This window comes from Neomonachus schauinslandi, chromosome 12, assembly GCF_002201575.2.
Source record: "Neomonachus schauinslandi chromosome 12, ASM220157v2, whole genome shotgun sequence".
In the NCBI taxonomy this organism is placed as follows: Eukaryota; Metazoa; Chordata; class Mammalia; order Carnivora; family Phocidae; genus Neomonachus; species Neomonachus schauinslandi.
The window spans coordinates 57315600-57329601 of record NC_058414.1 but is presented as its reverse complement, the minus strand read 5'-3'; the positions used below and the strand labels follow the sequence as shown (position 1 = coordinate 57329601).

Below are 14002 nucleotides of genomic sequence, written 5' to 3'. Positions count from 1 at the left end.
GGGAAGACTGGCGGAAGATGGGACTTGGTTACCTCATTCAATCGGACAAAGAAGGCCATACTAGTTTAGGGCGGCCGAAAAGTCCTTGTGGGTTACCACGTGAGGTGTTACACCTCGGCGGGGCTGACCTTTGGCTAGAGGTCCCTTAAGCGGAAAACTTAGGGGCACTATGGATACCTTATTTTTCGGGATCCTGGAGAAACGGTCAGCAGTTGTGGAGGCACCAGTAACCAAAATGGCTGCCAGGCGCTTCAGACTCCAGATCAGGTGATGCGGCTCCAGTCCGCTCCCTTCCCACCAGCCGCTCCTCCCGCTCCCTGACGTAGGGGTGGGTGTGGTCTGTGCAGAGGCTCTTTTCCGAGGCTAGGAAAACCATAGGATACACATGCGCAGTTGGGCCCCTCAGGCGCTTCGGGTTTTCTCCCAGCCCATCGCCCCGCCCCCATCTGCCGGGCGGGGCTGGGCCGACAGTCCAGCAGCTGCTAGCTGGGGCTTCAGTGACTTCCTTGTTGTGAGCCCCGGCCCGGCAGTGTCCGGACTCGTAGCACCGCTGTCCTGACCAGGACCGCTAGCCTGAGTCTAGGTCTCAGCCGCAACCTCAGCCCATCGGTCCCCCTTTCAGCACAGGTCTTTTCCCCGCACGCACCGCGCTCCCTAACATGCCCAACCCCAGCAGCACCTCCTCTCCCTACCCCCTCCCTGAGGAAATTAGGAACCTGTTGGCAGGTAAAGATCTGGGGAAGGGGGCGGGCGACGCTGCTGGGGCGGGGGGGGGGGGCGAGGGGACGGCGAGCCGGTGGGGACAGAAGCATTCAGCGACTCTGCCCTCCCTCCCCACGCTTCCCTGTCTCCTGGCCAGTGGGAGCAGGACTGGGAATGGGGAAGAGGGGTCTGAGAAAGGGAGTGGGCGTGTGTTGAAATTGGGTTCGAGGATGGTGGGGAAGCCCTCCTTGATGGACTACACTGATGGAATCAGGACATTTCTGTATGCATCGTGAGGACGTTATGTGCTTGTATGTGTGCGAAAGAGAGAGAAGAGAGAGAGAGGGAGAGAGGAAATGATAATGAATGCGTGTGTGAGAACTGGGAAGAGATCAGAAGTCAAAGAAGTAGTTCTTCGGTGGCCTGGCCAATGGACGAGAAGGGTGTAAAGATGCCAAACGATGTCAGAGCTACAGGTGTTAGAGGTTGTGGGACGCAAGGTTTTGTCATTTCTAAAACTCTCTTTTTTTCATAAACATTCATTGCGCTCTTATTTAAGACTTTCAAAGAGAGCCTGATTCTTAAATGGCCACTTGTCTTGGCCTGAGTAACATATGAAAACAAAAAAGGAAGTATGTGTTAAGATCCAACTTCCTGTGTCACACAATGAAAGTACTTCATCTTTGCACCCTCATCTTCCCCTTTTCAGTTTTAAATGACCATTTATAGGAACTTACGTTAGGAGTTAAAGATGCGGTTCTTCAAGGATATTACGAATCCACTACTAGTTCATTACTCGGCTAGAAATGGAGATGTATATTTCTGCACGAAGTAGAAAACACGTCTTTTTAGGGTAGCACAAATCTTACCTATCCTGATGCTCTGGAATTCTTACTATCATTCACTTTGTCATAGGTACATAAGAATTCTAGAAACTGAATTTTGATTGTTTTACTTTAGTTGTCTCAAGTATTTACCTTTAAGTATTGGTCATGAATAGCTGGATTAAAAGAGTTTCTTTTAGATGTCTATTACAAGTTGCTTATTTTAACTCTCAAAAATTAATATCTAAAATGTGACATTTTAAATAGTAAGTTGCTTATGAGACCAAATCTCCTAATATGCTGTTTTGCTGGTTAGCATCATGAATATGATCAAGAGAATAAAACCAAGAGCGTATGGATGCAGACTTAAGTTTGTCTGAACACAATTACAGTGTGATAAATGCATTTGTGGTGGGATAGTATTTTACTCTAAGAATGCTTATTGTCATTAATGGGTACCACTAAGAGAAATATAAGGAACTGTAAAGACTAATTTAAGGCAGATTTTATTCCATTATATGAGAGTTTCTCATTAGTACTGATTTTGTTTTACTACAGTTAACATTTTCATTGTTACAATGCTGGAATTGCGTGTTTAGAATACTATTTTAATAACCAGACCAGAGAAGTGTTTATCATTACTCCAGAAGTAGATGGCACCACTTTCAGGATATTCTAGTTCTGAATTTTTGACTTTAAGAAATAAAGTTCAGACCTCTGGGTGCACACCTTTAAAGCTTGAGAGTTCCAACAGGAGGCAGTTTGCTGTTTGGGTCCATAATCATACTTTTGCAGATAGTATGACATATAGGTTATGAGACTCATTATCCTCTGATTCCCATAGATTACAAATATTTTATTTGGCCCTTATGTATATAATTTGTTGAAAGCTTAGAATTACATAATATTTAAATTATCTACCAATGCTAACTTCCTATTTACTTTAGCCATTTCTCTCTCTTTAGTCAGTTAATATGCCTGCATAATGTCCGAAATGAATGTTTTAAAAGTCATCTTACTGATGTTTTCAATATTTCATATTATTAAACAAATCACATATCAAAACACATGAAGTATTAAAAACAAATATGAAAATATGAAAATTAAAAATATGAAAATTAAAAAATTAAAATTAATATTAAAATTTGGCTTACACTATAATCAGAGGACATTTTCAAGAGGTATGGATTTGAGGGAATATCTATTTATCTATCTATCTGTCTATACTTTTTAAAGAAATGAAACAAGAGAACTAGTGTTTTTCAGTTTTCTTTTTTAACTTATTCAAAGAAGGATGTTAACATTTTGTGTTTAACTGTAATTAAAATCTTTCCGGAAAGGTTTCAAGAATAAAGGTTCTCAGCAGTTTTTTCACATTTTGCATCCAAAAAATTCTGTTGGGATTGTGCATGATTATTTGCATAATTCAAGTGTGTTGGGTAATAGTACATGGCTAGATTTAAAATTACTAAAACTATAGAGGGAGAGCATTGGTTTGAATGCTGGATTACCTAGTACTTTCTGAAACTAAGAAGGAGATATTAGTAGTGGTGAATTGTAGTTAACAGTTGAGCCCTCTGAGAATGTTTGACACCATGCTAGAATTCCCATGTAGAGAAGATAAGGACCTAAACTTTGCAGGCACTTCAAATCCTTGCCTACAGAAAAAAATGATACAAAGTCAAAAGATAATGCCTATCAAAATAACATTGCTCAGACAGTTCCCTTTGTGTTCCATGTGCCTATTATCCAAATCATTGTATGTCATGTGTGTTAAATGTTTGACATTTCAACTGCTTGATAGAGATAGGTGCTTCAATGTATTCTTATCAGTTTATATTATTTTCTTTCTCCTTATTTTTCGTTCTGATTATAGCAGTTTTAGGCTTCCCTTCAATATTTGTTCCCCTCTCTTCTCATTCCTTCCCCTCTAAAACATTCTCTAGAAATGCAAAAACCCATAGATGCTATCATTCTTAACTACATTTAATGATACTCTTGAAAAAGGGGCTTATAGTTTTGACTGTTAGTGATACATATTTCTCCGGGATCAGTATATTAAATCTTGAAAGCCTATACTTCTTATAAAAGTGTATTTTTCTTTTGTTACATGAATAGAAAAAAGGTTATAGATTTTTGTTAAAAGCAAATTTTGAACTGCCTATGCACTACAAGCAACCTTTCATTTTTTTCCACAACAATGGAAGAACAAGTTTAGCCTGGATAATTGGAATCAATGGATAATTCTGAATCTTGTCCATTTAATCTTTTCCTACATCCAAATATTTTGACTAGGACTAACAGCAAGAATAATCTTGATTTATGTGAGTTTTTTCTCCGGGCAGGCGAGAAAGTGAGAGAACTAGAACTACGGGCTCTCAACCCCCTTCATTTGTTTAATCATCCTTTGAATACTGGAGTGTTAGTAGTTTGCAATCAGATATTCTCATTCATTCTCATTGATTTGTTTTAGGACAACATGTTTGAAGAGAAAAGCTGTAAGAGGATGTAAGTTTCTTTTTATTAAGTTAGAAAATGAAACCAACGCTAACAGGAGAAAATAGTGGTTGTCAGTACTCTGAAAAATCAAAACCAAACCAAACCAAACAAACAATAAACAAAGTGGCTATATGGTTTCTGCAGAGTGACTTTGAGGTTTTTTTTCACAGGGCAGTCTTGATTAGAAATATTGCATTTTTCCCTACTGGGGATTTCCAGAACATTTTTTTTTTTTAAACTTCACACATTAAAATTGATAATCCCTTTAGGGGCACAAGGTAAAGAATGCAATTCAGTTGAAATAGATGGAGAATTTTTTCAATGCTAAGAATAGTATGGTTTGATTTCCACCTTTCCTAAGTTCCATTTATAATTTGGTCAACATTTTGGGTTTATTTTTCCTATGAGGATTATTTATAGTACATCTAGGGTCCCATAATTTGCTTCTGGGGCATTCGCTGAGTATGTAAAGGGAAGAGTGCCACCTACTGAGTCACCAATAGTCACCTACTTCTTTAGCACCTGGATTTTCCTACAGAGCAAGAACAAGCCTGCCCCATTTTGGCAGTAATAACTAATGAGCATAAAGTTGCTATGAGGATATTTGAACTCAAAATGAAATCAGTCTATGATGCCTCTAAGGTTTTCTCTTCTAGAAACAGGAATATGTGTTTGTAAATCAAAGGATCAAAAATTTATAATTTCTTGTTATGGGTCGAATAACATAGATGAATTAAGATGTGATGCTAAGAAAATTATTTGCCTGTATTAAGCGTATAATATCCTACTTTTTCTTGGGAGGGGATCTTTGGCTGGCTTGTTTTCCACCATTGCTTTCCACTGAAAGTATTTTCATCTCAGATTACTAAATAAGGCTCTTGATAGTATGTACAGTTTTTATAGTTACTCAACCCAAGTTATCACTGGATTTCTTTAAAAAAAAAAAAAGGAATCTAGGGCGCCTGGGTGGCTCAGTCATTAAGCATCTGCCTTCTGCTCAGGTCATGATCCCAGGGTCCTGGGATCGAGCCCCGCATCGGGCTCCCTGCTCAGCAGGAGCCCTGCTTCTCCCTCTCCCACTCCCCCTGCTTGTGTTCCCTCTCTCGCTATCTCTCTCTCTCTGTTGAAAAATAAATGAAATCTTTGAAGGAAAAAAAAGAAGGAATCTAAGTATATTAAAAAATGAGAAAAAAATTTCCAAATGGGTTTATCTCTACATTATCAGCATTAAAGTATTACTAGAAGGAAGATAGAAACAACAGCATAGGAGAAGCCTCTGGTGATTTGAAACACACTTCAGTTGTCTCTCATAAATTTAAGATTAAGTGTCATATATGGGTGATAAAAGTGGCATAGACTAGTTTTTATATACTCATTATTCACTTAGTTTGTCTTTTTCAATTAAAGCCAAGTCTATCTTTTTCATTCCACTGAGTTTACATTTCTTTTTCAATCACATACTGAACACATTACAATAGGTGCTACCTAACAGTGAATATAGTGTAAATCTCAGACTAATGTGTTATTCACTGTGGCTTCTTTGAAAATGCGTGGTAAAAAGATTTTGATTATTATAAGGTGTTATTTATCAAGAGTCATCTTTTAGAGGTGAAAGATGTTCATCTATATTCTTCAACAGCCCAGTTTTCTATCAAAATAAGTCATTTAGCCTCCAAAGCCCATTTTGAAAATTTTGTCAGATGATTGGATTGTAAGACTCAGGAATGTTTTACTTATTGTACTGTGAGAACTCCTTGGCTCCTCCTCTTCCATGTTTGGAAAATCCACAGTTCAACTATAACCTGTAAAAGTGCTAAGTAATCAAGGGAAGACATTGATTAGAGGATCAATAACTTTTCACTTAGCCATTTTCCAACTTTGGGCATTGGCTCCATTGATCTACATGTGCCCAGTTTAATTGATTTTTATGTTTTTACCAGTAGGTGTTTGATCAGACTGTACCCCCTTTAACAGAGAAGAAAAGTTTATTATTTTTTTTCTTATGTCGCCTTAAAGTTTGGCTGGGATTCTCACCATATTAAGTTTGGTAGTAGTACCTTAGTGAATACATAGTAAAACCTGGCCCAATTCATAAAGTAGAGAAGGATGTGGAATTAAGTAAGTAAAGCCATTTGGGGGTGATGTGTAATTGGTTTTACACTTATGTTATTGATCTGGAGCTGAGCAAATGGTAGTGGATTCAGTCCAATTCTTCCCCTCTCCTATACAATTCAGGCCATCACAGAGGCTCTGTGTGTGTGTGTGTGTGTGTGTATGCAGGCAAGCCTTCTCAGGGTGGTATTGGGTGGTTAGGAGAGGAGGCAGAAGACATCAGGTGTTACCTTTGTGACTTATTTACAACCTCCCAGCAAGTCATTTTCTAGGCTGCTGGCTGGTGAAGGATGGTGAGGGCAAGTGGCCAAACCTCAGCTTTCTTCAAGAGTGGGAACCTGTGTACTGAGCTTTGAAAGGGTGGCATTTTATTTTTTCATTTGCAGGAATTTAAAAACCGTTCTAATCTGTTGTGGTTTCAGGTTTTTCACTGTGTGATCCATGTGGAAGGTGGTAGAAAGCAGTTAGCACCTCTCTCTCTCTCTCTCTCTCTGTATGTGTGTGTGTGTGTGCGTATTAAATACCTGTCCTAGCCACTTGAACTACAGGGGAAGACATAGGGGGTGGGCAGTTTTTCTGGGGGTCCATTCCTACAGAAGAAGAAGAAGAAAAAGAGGAAATTGGAATACCATTCGGTGGTTTGGTGTGTGCTGTGTTTGCCTCTTAGGGGTTGTGATGGCTTTTGAGAGGTTTCTAACTTAAACTGCTTGAGATTGCTGAGCCAAGACATGATGTCATCTTTTAATTTTGTTTTCAGACCTTAACAGTTATCTACAGAGCACTTGTAAGTCTGATCTTCTCAGGGCCCTCTGCCCCAGATCTTTACAGTTGTACCGGGAGATAAGGTTTATTCTCGACAGTGTTAAGGTGTAAAAGGACCAAAACTCACCACCACCTTTGCAGTCTCTGGGATAACTTTTTCCTTGGTGATGCCTTGGGGGCAGAGGCTGATGGAGATGGGGCTGATTCTGGGGTTAAATGCCAGCGGCGCTGACCCGCAGTCTGCGTGGCTGCGAGCGAGGTGGTGCTGGGGGTTAGACCTGCTGCGTTGGGGCTCCCGGGAGCTGTGCTTTCTCCGCGCCGGCCGAGCGGGTCCCCAAGCTTCGATGCGTGCGTGCGTGAGTGGAGCCCCTCCCTCTGAGGAAGAGGAATTCTCACTCGCCAGGCCGAGAGGCTAGGGAGGAGCAGGCTGACCTTTTCTTGCAATCGAATTACGGCTGTTCCCCGAATTACAGGCAGTCTGGAGTCAGTGAAATCTACATATTAACCGAGGAACACAACCCCTAAAGGAAGATAGAACGGGGCTAACGCGCTCACTAGTTTGTCGTTTGCAGGGCTACTCAGAGCACAATAAAAAGCTTCAAATCTCTTTTCCAACCAGCCAGAGGAGCGCTTGATTCGTCTAGGACTTTTATTGCCCGCTTTTGAAATATTACCCTGGCTCTGAGCTACAAAGCCGCAGATCCAGTCCCATTTGTCTGGCGAGGGCGCTGCCCCAAACCCGTGCTCCCTGGTCACAGCTCCTATGACAGGAACCCCGGGATTTAACACTCCAAATGTCGAGTGTTCGAGGACCGCAGAGCCTAAGTGTCTCCCGGGAAAGCCCGGAGTAACTTCTCAGTGCTCGTCCGGTCTTTGCGCTGGGCGAGCAGGGTCCCTGCTTTGCGCAGGGACGCGGCCGAAGGGTCCCCCGCGCATCCTGAGGGTGTCCCGTGCCTGGGAGAGGCTGTTTCTGTTCAATTCGAAAATAAATGGGCACCGTGTGGATTTTAAGAAATAACCCAGATTTCAAAAACTTCAAAACCGACTAAATCTGTGGGCACCAACAAACTAAGGTTTCAGGAATCAATTCCACTTTAGAGTTCCTAACTTATTTGTTAAAAAAGAGAAAAAACACAAGAAAAGAGCAAAAACAGTTCTTACACTTTCCCTGTCTCCTAGGAAATAATTTATAAAAAATTCAGCGTTTATTACATCTTTTTAGTTGCCTTAAACCCCCTTTCTGGGATTAGTTTAAGAATAAATACATCAAGACTACTCTAAAACTATAGATTTTTTTCCCTTGCCAGATCTCTGAATCTCCTCCCCCTCAACAAACAAACAACAGGATTCTTCCAGCAGTCTCACACTCTTTCAACAAGCATTTCTTATAAAATAGCATGGGTCAGAATTTTAAAAATATTTTTTGGGAGTGTTAGGAAACCTATATATAGAGCATTGCAGCTTTTTATGTTTCCTGAGTTTTTATAGAATTGAAACGACCTTTTAAAGAAATAACTCGGGCTGTAATTCCTTCTGTTATTGCTTCTGGAGATAGAAAATAGATCCTGTTTGTTTAAATTTGGGTTGTGTAATGAAAATGTAAAATAGGCAATTAAATACTTGTGGATGAGGGAATTAAAGACAAACACTGAGTGAAAGTAACATTAAGCAGACTATTCACCAGTCATTGTACCAGAGATTCTCCCAAGAATTGAGTCCGGTTGGAAGAAAGAATCAGCAGTAGAGATGCTACTCCTTCCCTTTTTCCACTTTTTTTAGTAGATTTATTGTAACCATCTCAGAGAAGCCAGTGATCTTTTCCATTTCAGCTAATGTCTGAATGTCCAAAGGTTGCTTGTTTCTCTGGGTACAAAATTTAAAGAGTTTAGGGGAGAGTGCTTTTGTGTGTGTGTGTGTTTTAAAATAAGTTTCATTATTTTGAACTCACTTTAGAAGTCTGGGTCTAATTTGCACTGGTTATGGATTATGTCTATATGTCCTCCTCTTCAATATATGGACAGATCGAGTAAAAAGAAGCTGTGGCATTTTGCTTTCATTTCGTTTTGATACTTGCTTGCAACAGTCATTAATGGACTTCAAACCAGAAAGCTATTTAAAAAAATTATTCCAAGATTAAATTTTAATTCTTTCATTTGTCATATTGATTTAGTGAAAATTATCTTTATACATTTATTATGCATGTATGGGATAACAGTTTAATCACCTTTGCTTATTGGATCAAGATACTATTGTAATCAAGAATTTAAAATCGATTACAACGTTTTACCTCAAATATTAGGTTTTAAATGGTTAATTATAAGTACAGTTGGAAGACTATTATAGTGCTTTGAATTAATTACATATAGTGTTATCGTATGCTTTGATACTCTTTTTATCAGTGTGAGTTAGGAGACAAAGTAGTTAAATAAAAAGAAAGTAAAACATACATACATCTCTTCAGTATGAAATATGGATGGTTTACAGTCATACCTACTTTAAAATTTTTTATGGTATCCTTTATATTAGATATCTCAAAGTAAGATTTGAACTTCTGAATATAAAATTAATTTAAAGTTGCACAATGGTTCATGAACAATATGAATGGGGCTATTATAAAATCAAACCAGTAAGGACTAGTTGGAATTTTGTACTAGAGAGAATTAGAAAGCAGAATAATTTACAAGTTTACTAAATTAAAAAAAAAGAGGCCTTGTGGAAATGTTATATGAAGCCATGGAAATCTTATTTCTTGGTTACTATATTTTAAAATAGCAGATGAATCTATTTTTGCCACTTCTTCCTGTATTTAAAGAAATATTTCCAGGTGGTAATACCAAGGCAGAAAGCAAGAACACACAAAACCACACAGCAGATTATCCTTTCTTTTTGAAGGTGGCTGGTAGAATGGGTGGGGCAGGTAGGAAGGAGGAGGGTTTGATTTGGAATCTTGGTTAGAAGAAGGGATTTACACTGGGAAAAACAGGACCTTGCCAGAGACATTAGCTTATATTGATATAATATTGTGAATGACCCGTTCATACAGGAGCTTACAAAATACTATAAAAATGATAGTAACACATGCATAAAAGCTCTGTGCTTGCTTTTATATGAGAGAATTTGTTTTATGGGGCACCATAGTTTATTAAAACTTGTGAGCTTCTCTCTGGTTTAATGATGCCAAACATCCAAATAGCATTTGCTGTGCTAAGCATAAGTAGAGCATACAAATTTTATTAGCTAAGTGGTGTGCAGATTTGTCCAATTTAGTATTTGAAACATATTTCAACTGTTATGCTTTGGATTGATAAATAACTGTAACAAATTGTACAGATATTAACACTTATGGGTAGAAACAATCATTGTCCTATTTGTCTTCACAAAAAATGATTCTTTCCTATAATTTGTATCCTGTTTCTTATGTTTCATGGTTTAGATGTTGAAACATTTGTGGCAGACACACTGAGAGGGGAAAATTTATCCAAGAAAGCAAAGGAAAAGAGAGAATCCCTTATTAAGAAGATAAAAGATATAAAGCCTATGTAAGTCACTTACTCGCTGTTTTTATTTCTTACTCAGAAGCAACTTTGTAGTTAACATTTTAATAAAGAATTATCATGGAATTACTTTTTTTATGTCCTAATTTAATTGGTGTTAAATGTTTTAAAGGACAAAGTATATGTCCTCTATAATAGTTTTTAAAAACTGATACGCTTATCATATTATCCTTTTTTGTGAAGATTCTTGATTATATATATTTTTCTAAGCATTCTAGCAAAATCCATCTGTTTATTTTGATTATTTGAGGATGTATGTGGTTTAAATAATAGGACAAAGGTAGATTGAGAATTTTAATATAAATACCTCTAGATATAGAAATGAATAAATGTATATCATGGATATTAAAGATTTTGATTCTACTACAGTATCTTAGGTCTTTAAAAATACTTTTATTATAAATCCATAAGCCTTTTGGAATTGTTATTTCAGGATAGGAAGTACTTTTTTCTCTAAATGTGTATTTATGATATAGATTTTAAAATAGGTGTGAATTATTGCCAATGAATAGACCTTGTTTTGATTTGTCAACCCTCATCTTAAAATATAATATTCTTGCTTTATTTTCCAGCTATCTTCAGGACTTTCAAGACAAAGGTAAATTCTCAAGTTTGTCCACCTTGAAATTTTTTATCCTTGTAGAGATGTTCAATAGGGTAATGTAAAACATACTGAAATTTGATAGTTGGGATCAAAATTTCAATTTCCAGATTGTATACTTAGATTTTCAAGATGAGAGTGCTAGCTCCCCCTGCTGAGAAAAAAATTAAGAAGCATATCCCGAATCTACTCGGCACTGTCTCCTGATGCAGAAATCTTGTGTGTTTAACGTTTGTTAGGTGTTTTAATGTGTTTTCACACTGTGACAGAACTTTGTTAAGAAAAGTGTATGCTTGCAGCAACACATGGAATAATTCGGTAAAGCAGAGGTGAGATACCAAACTAACACCATTTAACATAGCCGAGATGATTTTATAGCTGTGGTGGGGTCAGGAGGGCCTGTGGCTGGCTGCTCATAGGTAATGTTTTTATTTTATTTAATTAATTTATTTTTTTAAAGATTTTATTTATTTATTTGAGAGAGAGAAAGAGCACAAGAGGGGGGAGCGGGAGAGGGAGAAGCAGACTCCCTGCTGAGCAGGGAGCCCGATGCGGGACTCGATCCCGGGACTCCAGGATCATGAGCTGAGCCGAAGGCAGTCGCTTAACCAACTGAGCCACCCAGGCGCCCCATAGGTAATGTTTTTAAAGAGTCATTGTCTTAAAACAGTATCAATTTTTGTTTGAAAATATGAGTGAAATCTCTCTCAATTGCTGGTTTTTATTACTGTGATTCTTTTGATATGAATAAATGTATGCTATAGAAATTTTCAGAGAAGGAGTTCAATTTAATTTTTTCAAAATATGCGAGAGTGCTGGTAACCTGATTGACTTCCTTTAGATTTGGGGGATGGTTGTTTAGCGTATTGAAAACCAAACCAAGAAGGGCATAGGAAGTTCCTACTATTTCATGTCTTCAGTTCTATAAGGGAAACTGGGTATGGCCCTTACTTTCAGGATGCTAATTCATAGGTCATGACCTGAAGCCTGTGGATGCTGGTAGGAGGGTCACAACATAAGGTCAGCTAACCTATGTGGAGTTAGGATCTGGGTTTGGGGAAAAACAGTATGGCATCTTCTAACTGGGGTTAGCAGATACCACAGAGTAATTCATATCTCTGCCAACTGATAAGTGAGAGAGTAATGACAGTTTCAATAAACCAAGTACTTCACCAGACAGACCATAGTTTCTTTTCGCATTAAATCATCAAGATCACTGTGATTTGAGGGAATGAGATGTTTTTTTTCATATGGAAATTTTTAGCACTATTAAATAAAGAGAAGAGCAGGAAACTCTTCTTCCCCACAAATACCCACTTCTTTGTACTTGACAACCAATCCTGAACTGTAGGTTTAATCATACTGCATTTTGCTTAGTTGAATATAGAAGTAATGAATTTATGCATTCTTACTGTAACTTTTATACAATGCTCTGTTTATAGAGGAATACTAGATTACAGGTTCTGTCTTAAAAGACATACTCTGTTCCAGTGATTATTTATCAAGCTCTTGTTGTGACTTAATTACTTGTACATTAAAAAATTGTAAGCTAAGAAAGCGTGATAATGAAGTCATTGTATAATTGTATATGATTCAATAATTGGGTAGGAACTTTGCCTTTGGTATTTTGGTTTAGGACTTGTTCAGACATGTAGATATTAAAATTATATTGCTGAGGTACAGTCTTTGTCTCTAAAGAGAATGGAAATTTGTAGTATTTGATAGAAAGTGAAAAATGAGCCTGGAATAGGAGTTCAAAAACCACAGAATTCAGAGATTCCCCATAACCATCTTTCTCTGAACAAGTCATTTGTAGTTCAGTACTCCTGTATTGAGTTAACTAGTCACCAAGAGTGCCTGCTTAAAAGTAAGCCTATGGATAAATTAGATGTATACCTTGGAGAAATATGAGAAGCTGAGTAATTTTATGCCATTATACCCTCAAAGTATATTCAGCTTTGTTCTAAAAAGAATTATTCCTGTAATTAGGAGTAGCAAAGTTAGTACAGACTTAATAGTTACAAAGTAATTATTCAAGATACATATTTTTTTTAAATAGGAAATTAGTAATTATCAGACCTCTACATTGAGTAAATTCATCTAAATATGTTTTGAATAGTGCTACTTCTCTTTTTCTTCTTATATTTTCTCTTTGGGGTTTTGGGTTGTCTTCATCCAAGCAGACCTGGGCAGAATTCCTTTTGGCTGTTTTCCTGCTCTTTCTCTTTTTCTCCCTCCTCTCTCACTCTCTCTCAGGTCAATATGGGGTCACAATGAAGTAAACACAGGATATTTTCCTCCTTTTTACTTTTTTTTTTTTAAAGATTTTATTTATTTATTTGAGAGAGAGAATGAGATAGAGAGAGAGAGCATGAGAGGGGGGAGGGTCAGAGGGAGAAGCAGACTCCCTGCTGAGCAGGGAGCCCGATGCGGGACTCGATCCCGGGACTCCAGGATCATGACCTGAGCCGAAGGCAGTCGCTTAACCAACTGAGTCACCCAGGCGCCCCCTTTTTACTTTTATATTCCTATTTCACCTATTTTATCTTTTTAAAATGGCAGTTAAATACCATTTTAATATCATTAATGGAAGAGAAAAGGACCAGGTGAACAATTCTTAAATAAAATGAATTAATTCAGTTATTCATTTCTAATTAGTGAATTATTAGTTTGTCTAATATACATGGATGTTTATCATCCTTCCTTACTCCCTCTGTATCTCCTCCCTCCCCTTACACTGTAGGTACTACCCCCTCATCCTAAGATTTAACAATATAGAATTTATAGTTTGATGTTTTTCAATTCTTTTTTTTTTTTTTTTTTTAAATTTTATTTATTTATTTGAGACAGAGAGAGAGCAGGAGAGAGGGGAGGGTCAGAGGGAGAAGCAGACTCCCTGCCGAGCAGGGAGCCCGATGCGGGACTCGATCCCGGGACTCCAGGATCAT

General features: G+C 38.0%; 1 protein-coding gene across 1 annotated transcript in view; it reads left to right on the top strand.

Moving 5' to 3' along the window:
- Nucleotides 1–408: 408 nt before the first annotated feature.
- The window catches only part of SKAP2 (src kinase associated phosphoprotein 2), a 165139-nt gene continuing 151545 nt past the window's right edge, over nt 409–14002 (top strand). The window contains exons 1-3 of the mRNA XM_021689607.1: nt 409–726; nt 10333–10438; nt 11026–11051. Of these exons, the coding sequence (XP_021545282.1) occupies nt 660–726; nt 10333–10438; nt 11026–11051 (199 nt within the window). The 5' untranslated portion in view covers nt 409–659. The remainder of the gene's footprint in view (nt 727–10332; nt 10439–11025; nt 11052–14002) is intronic.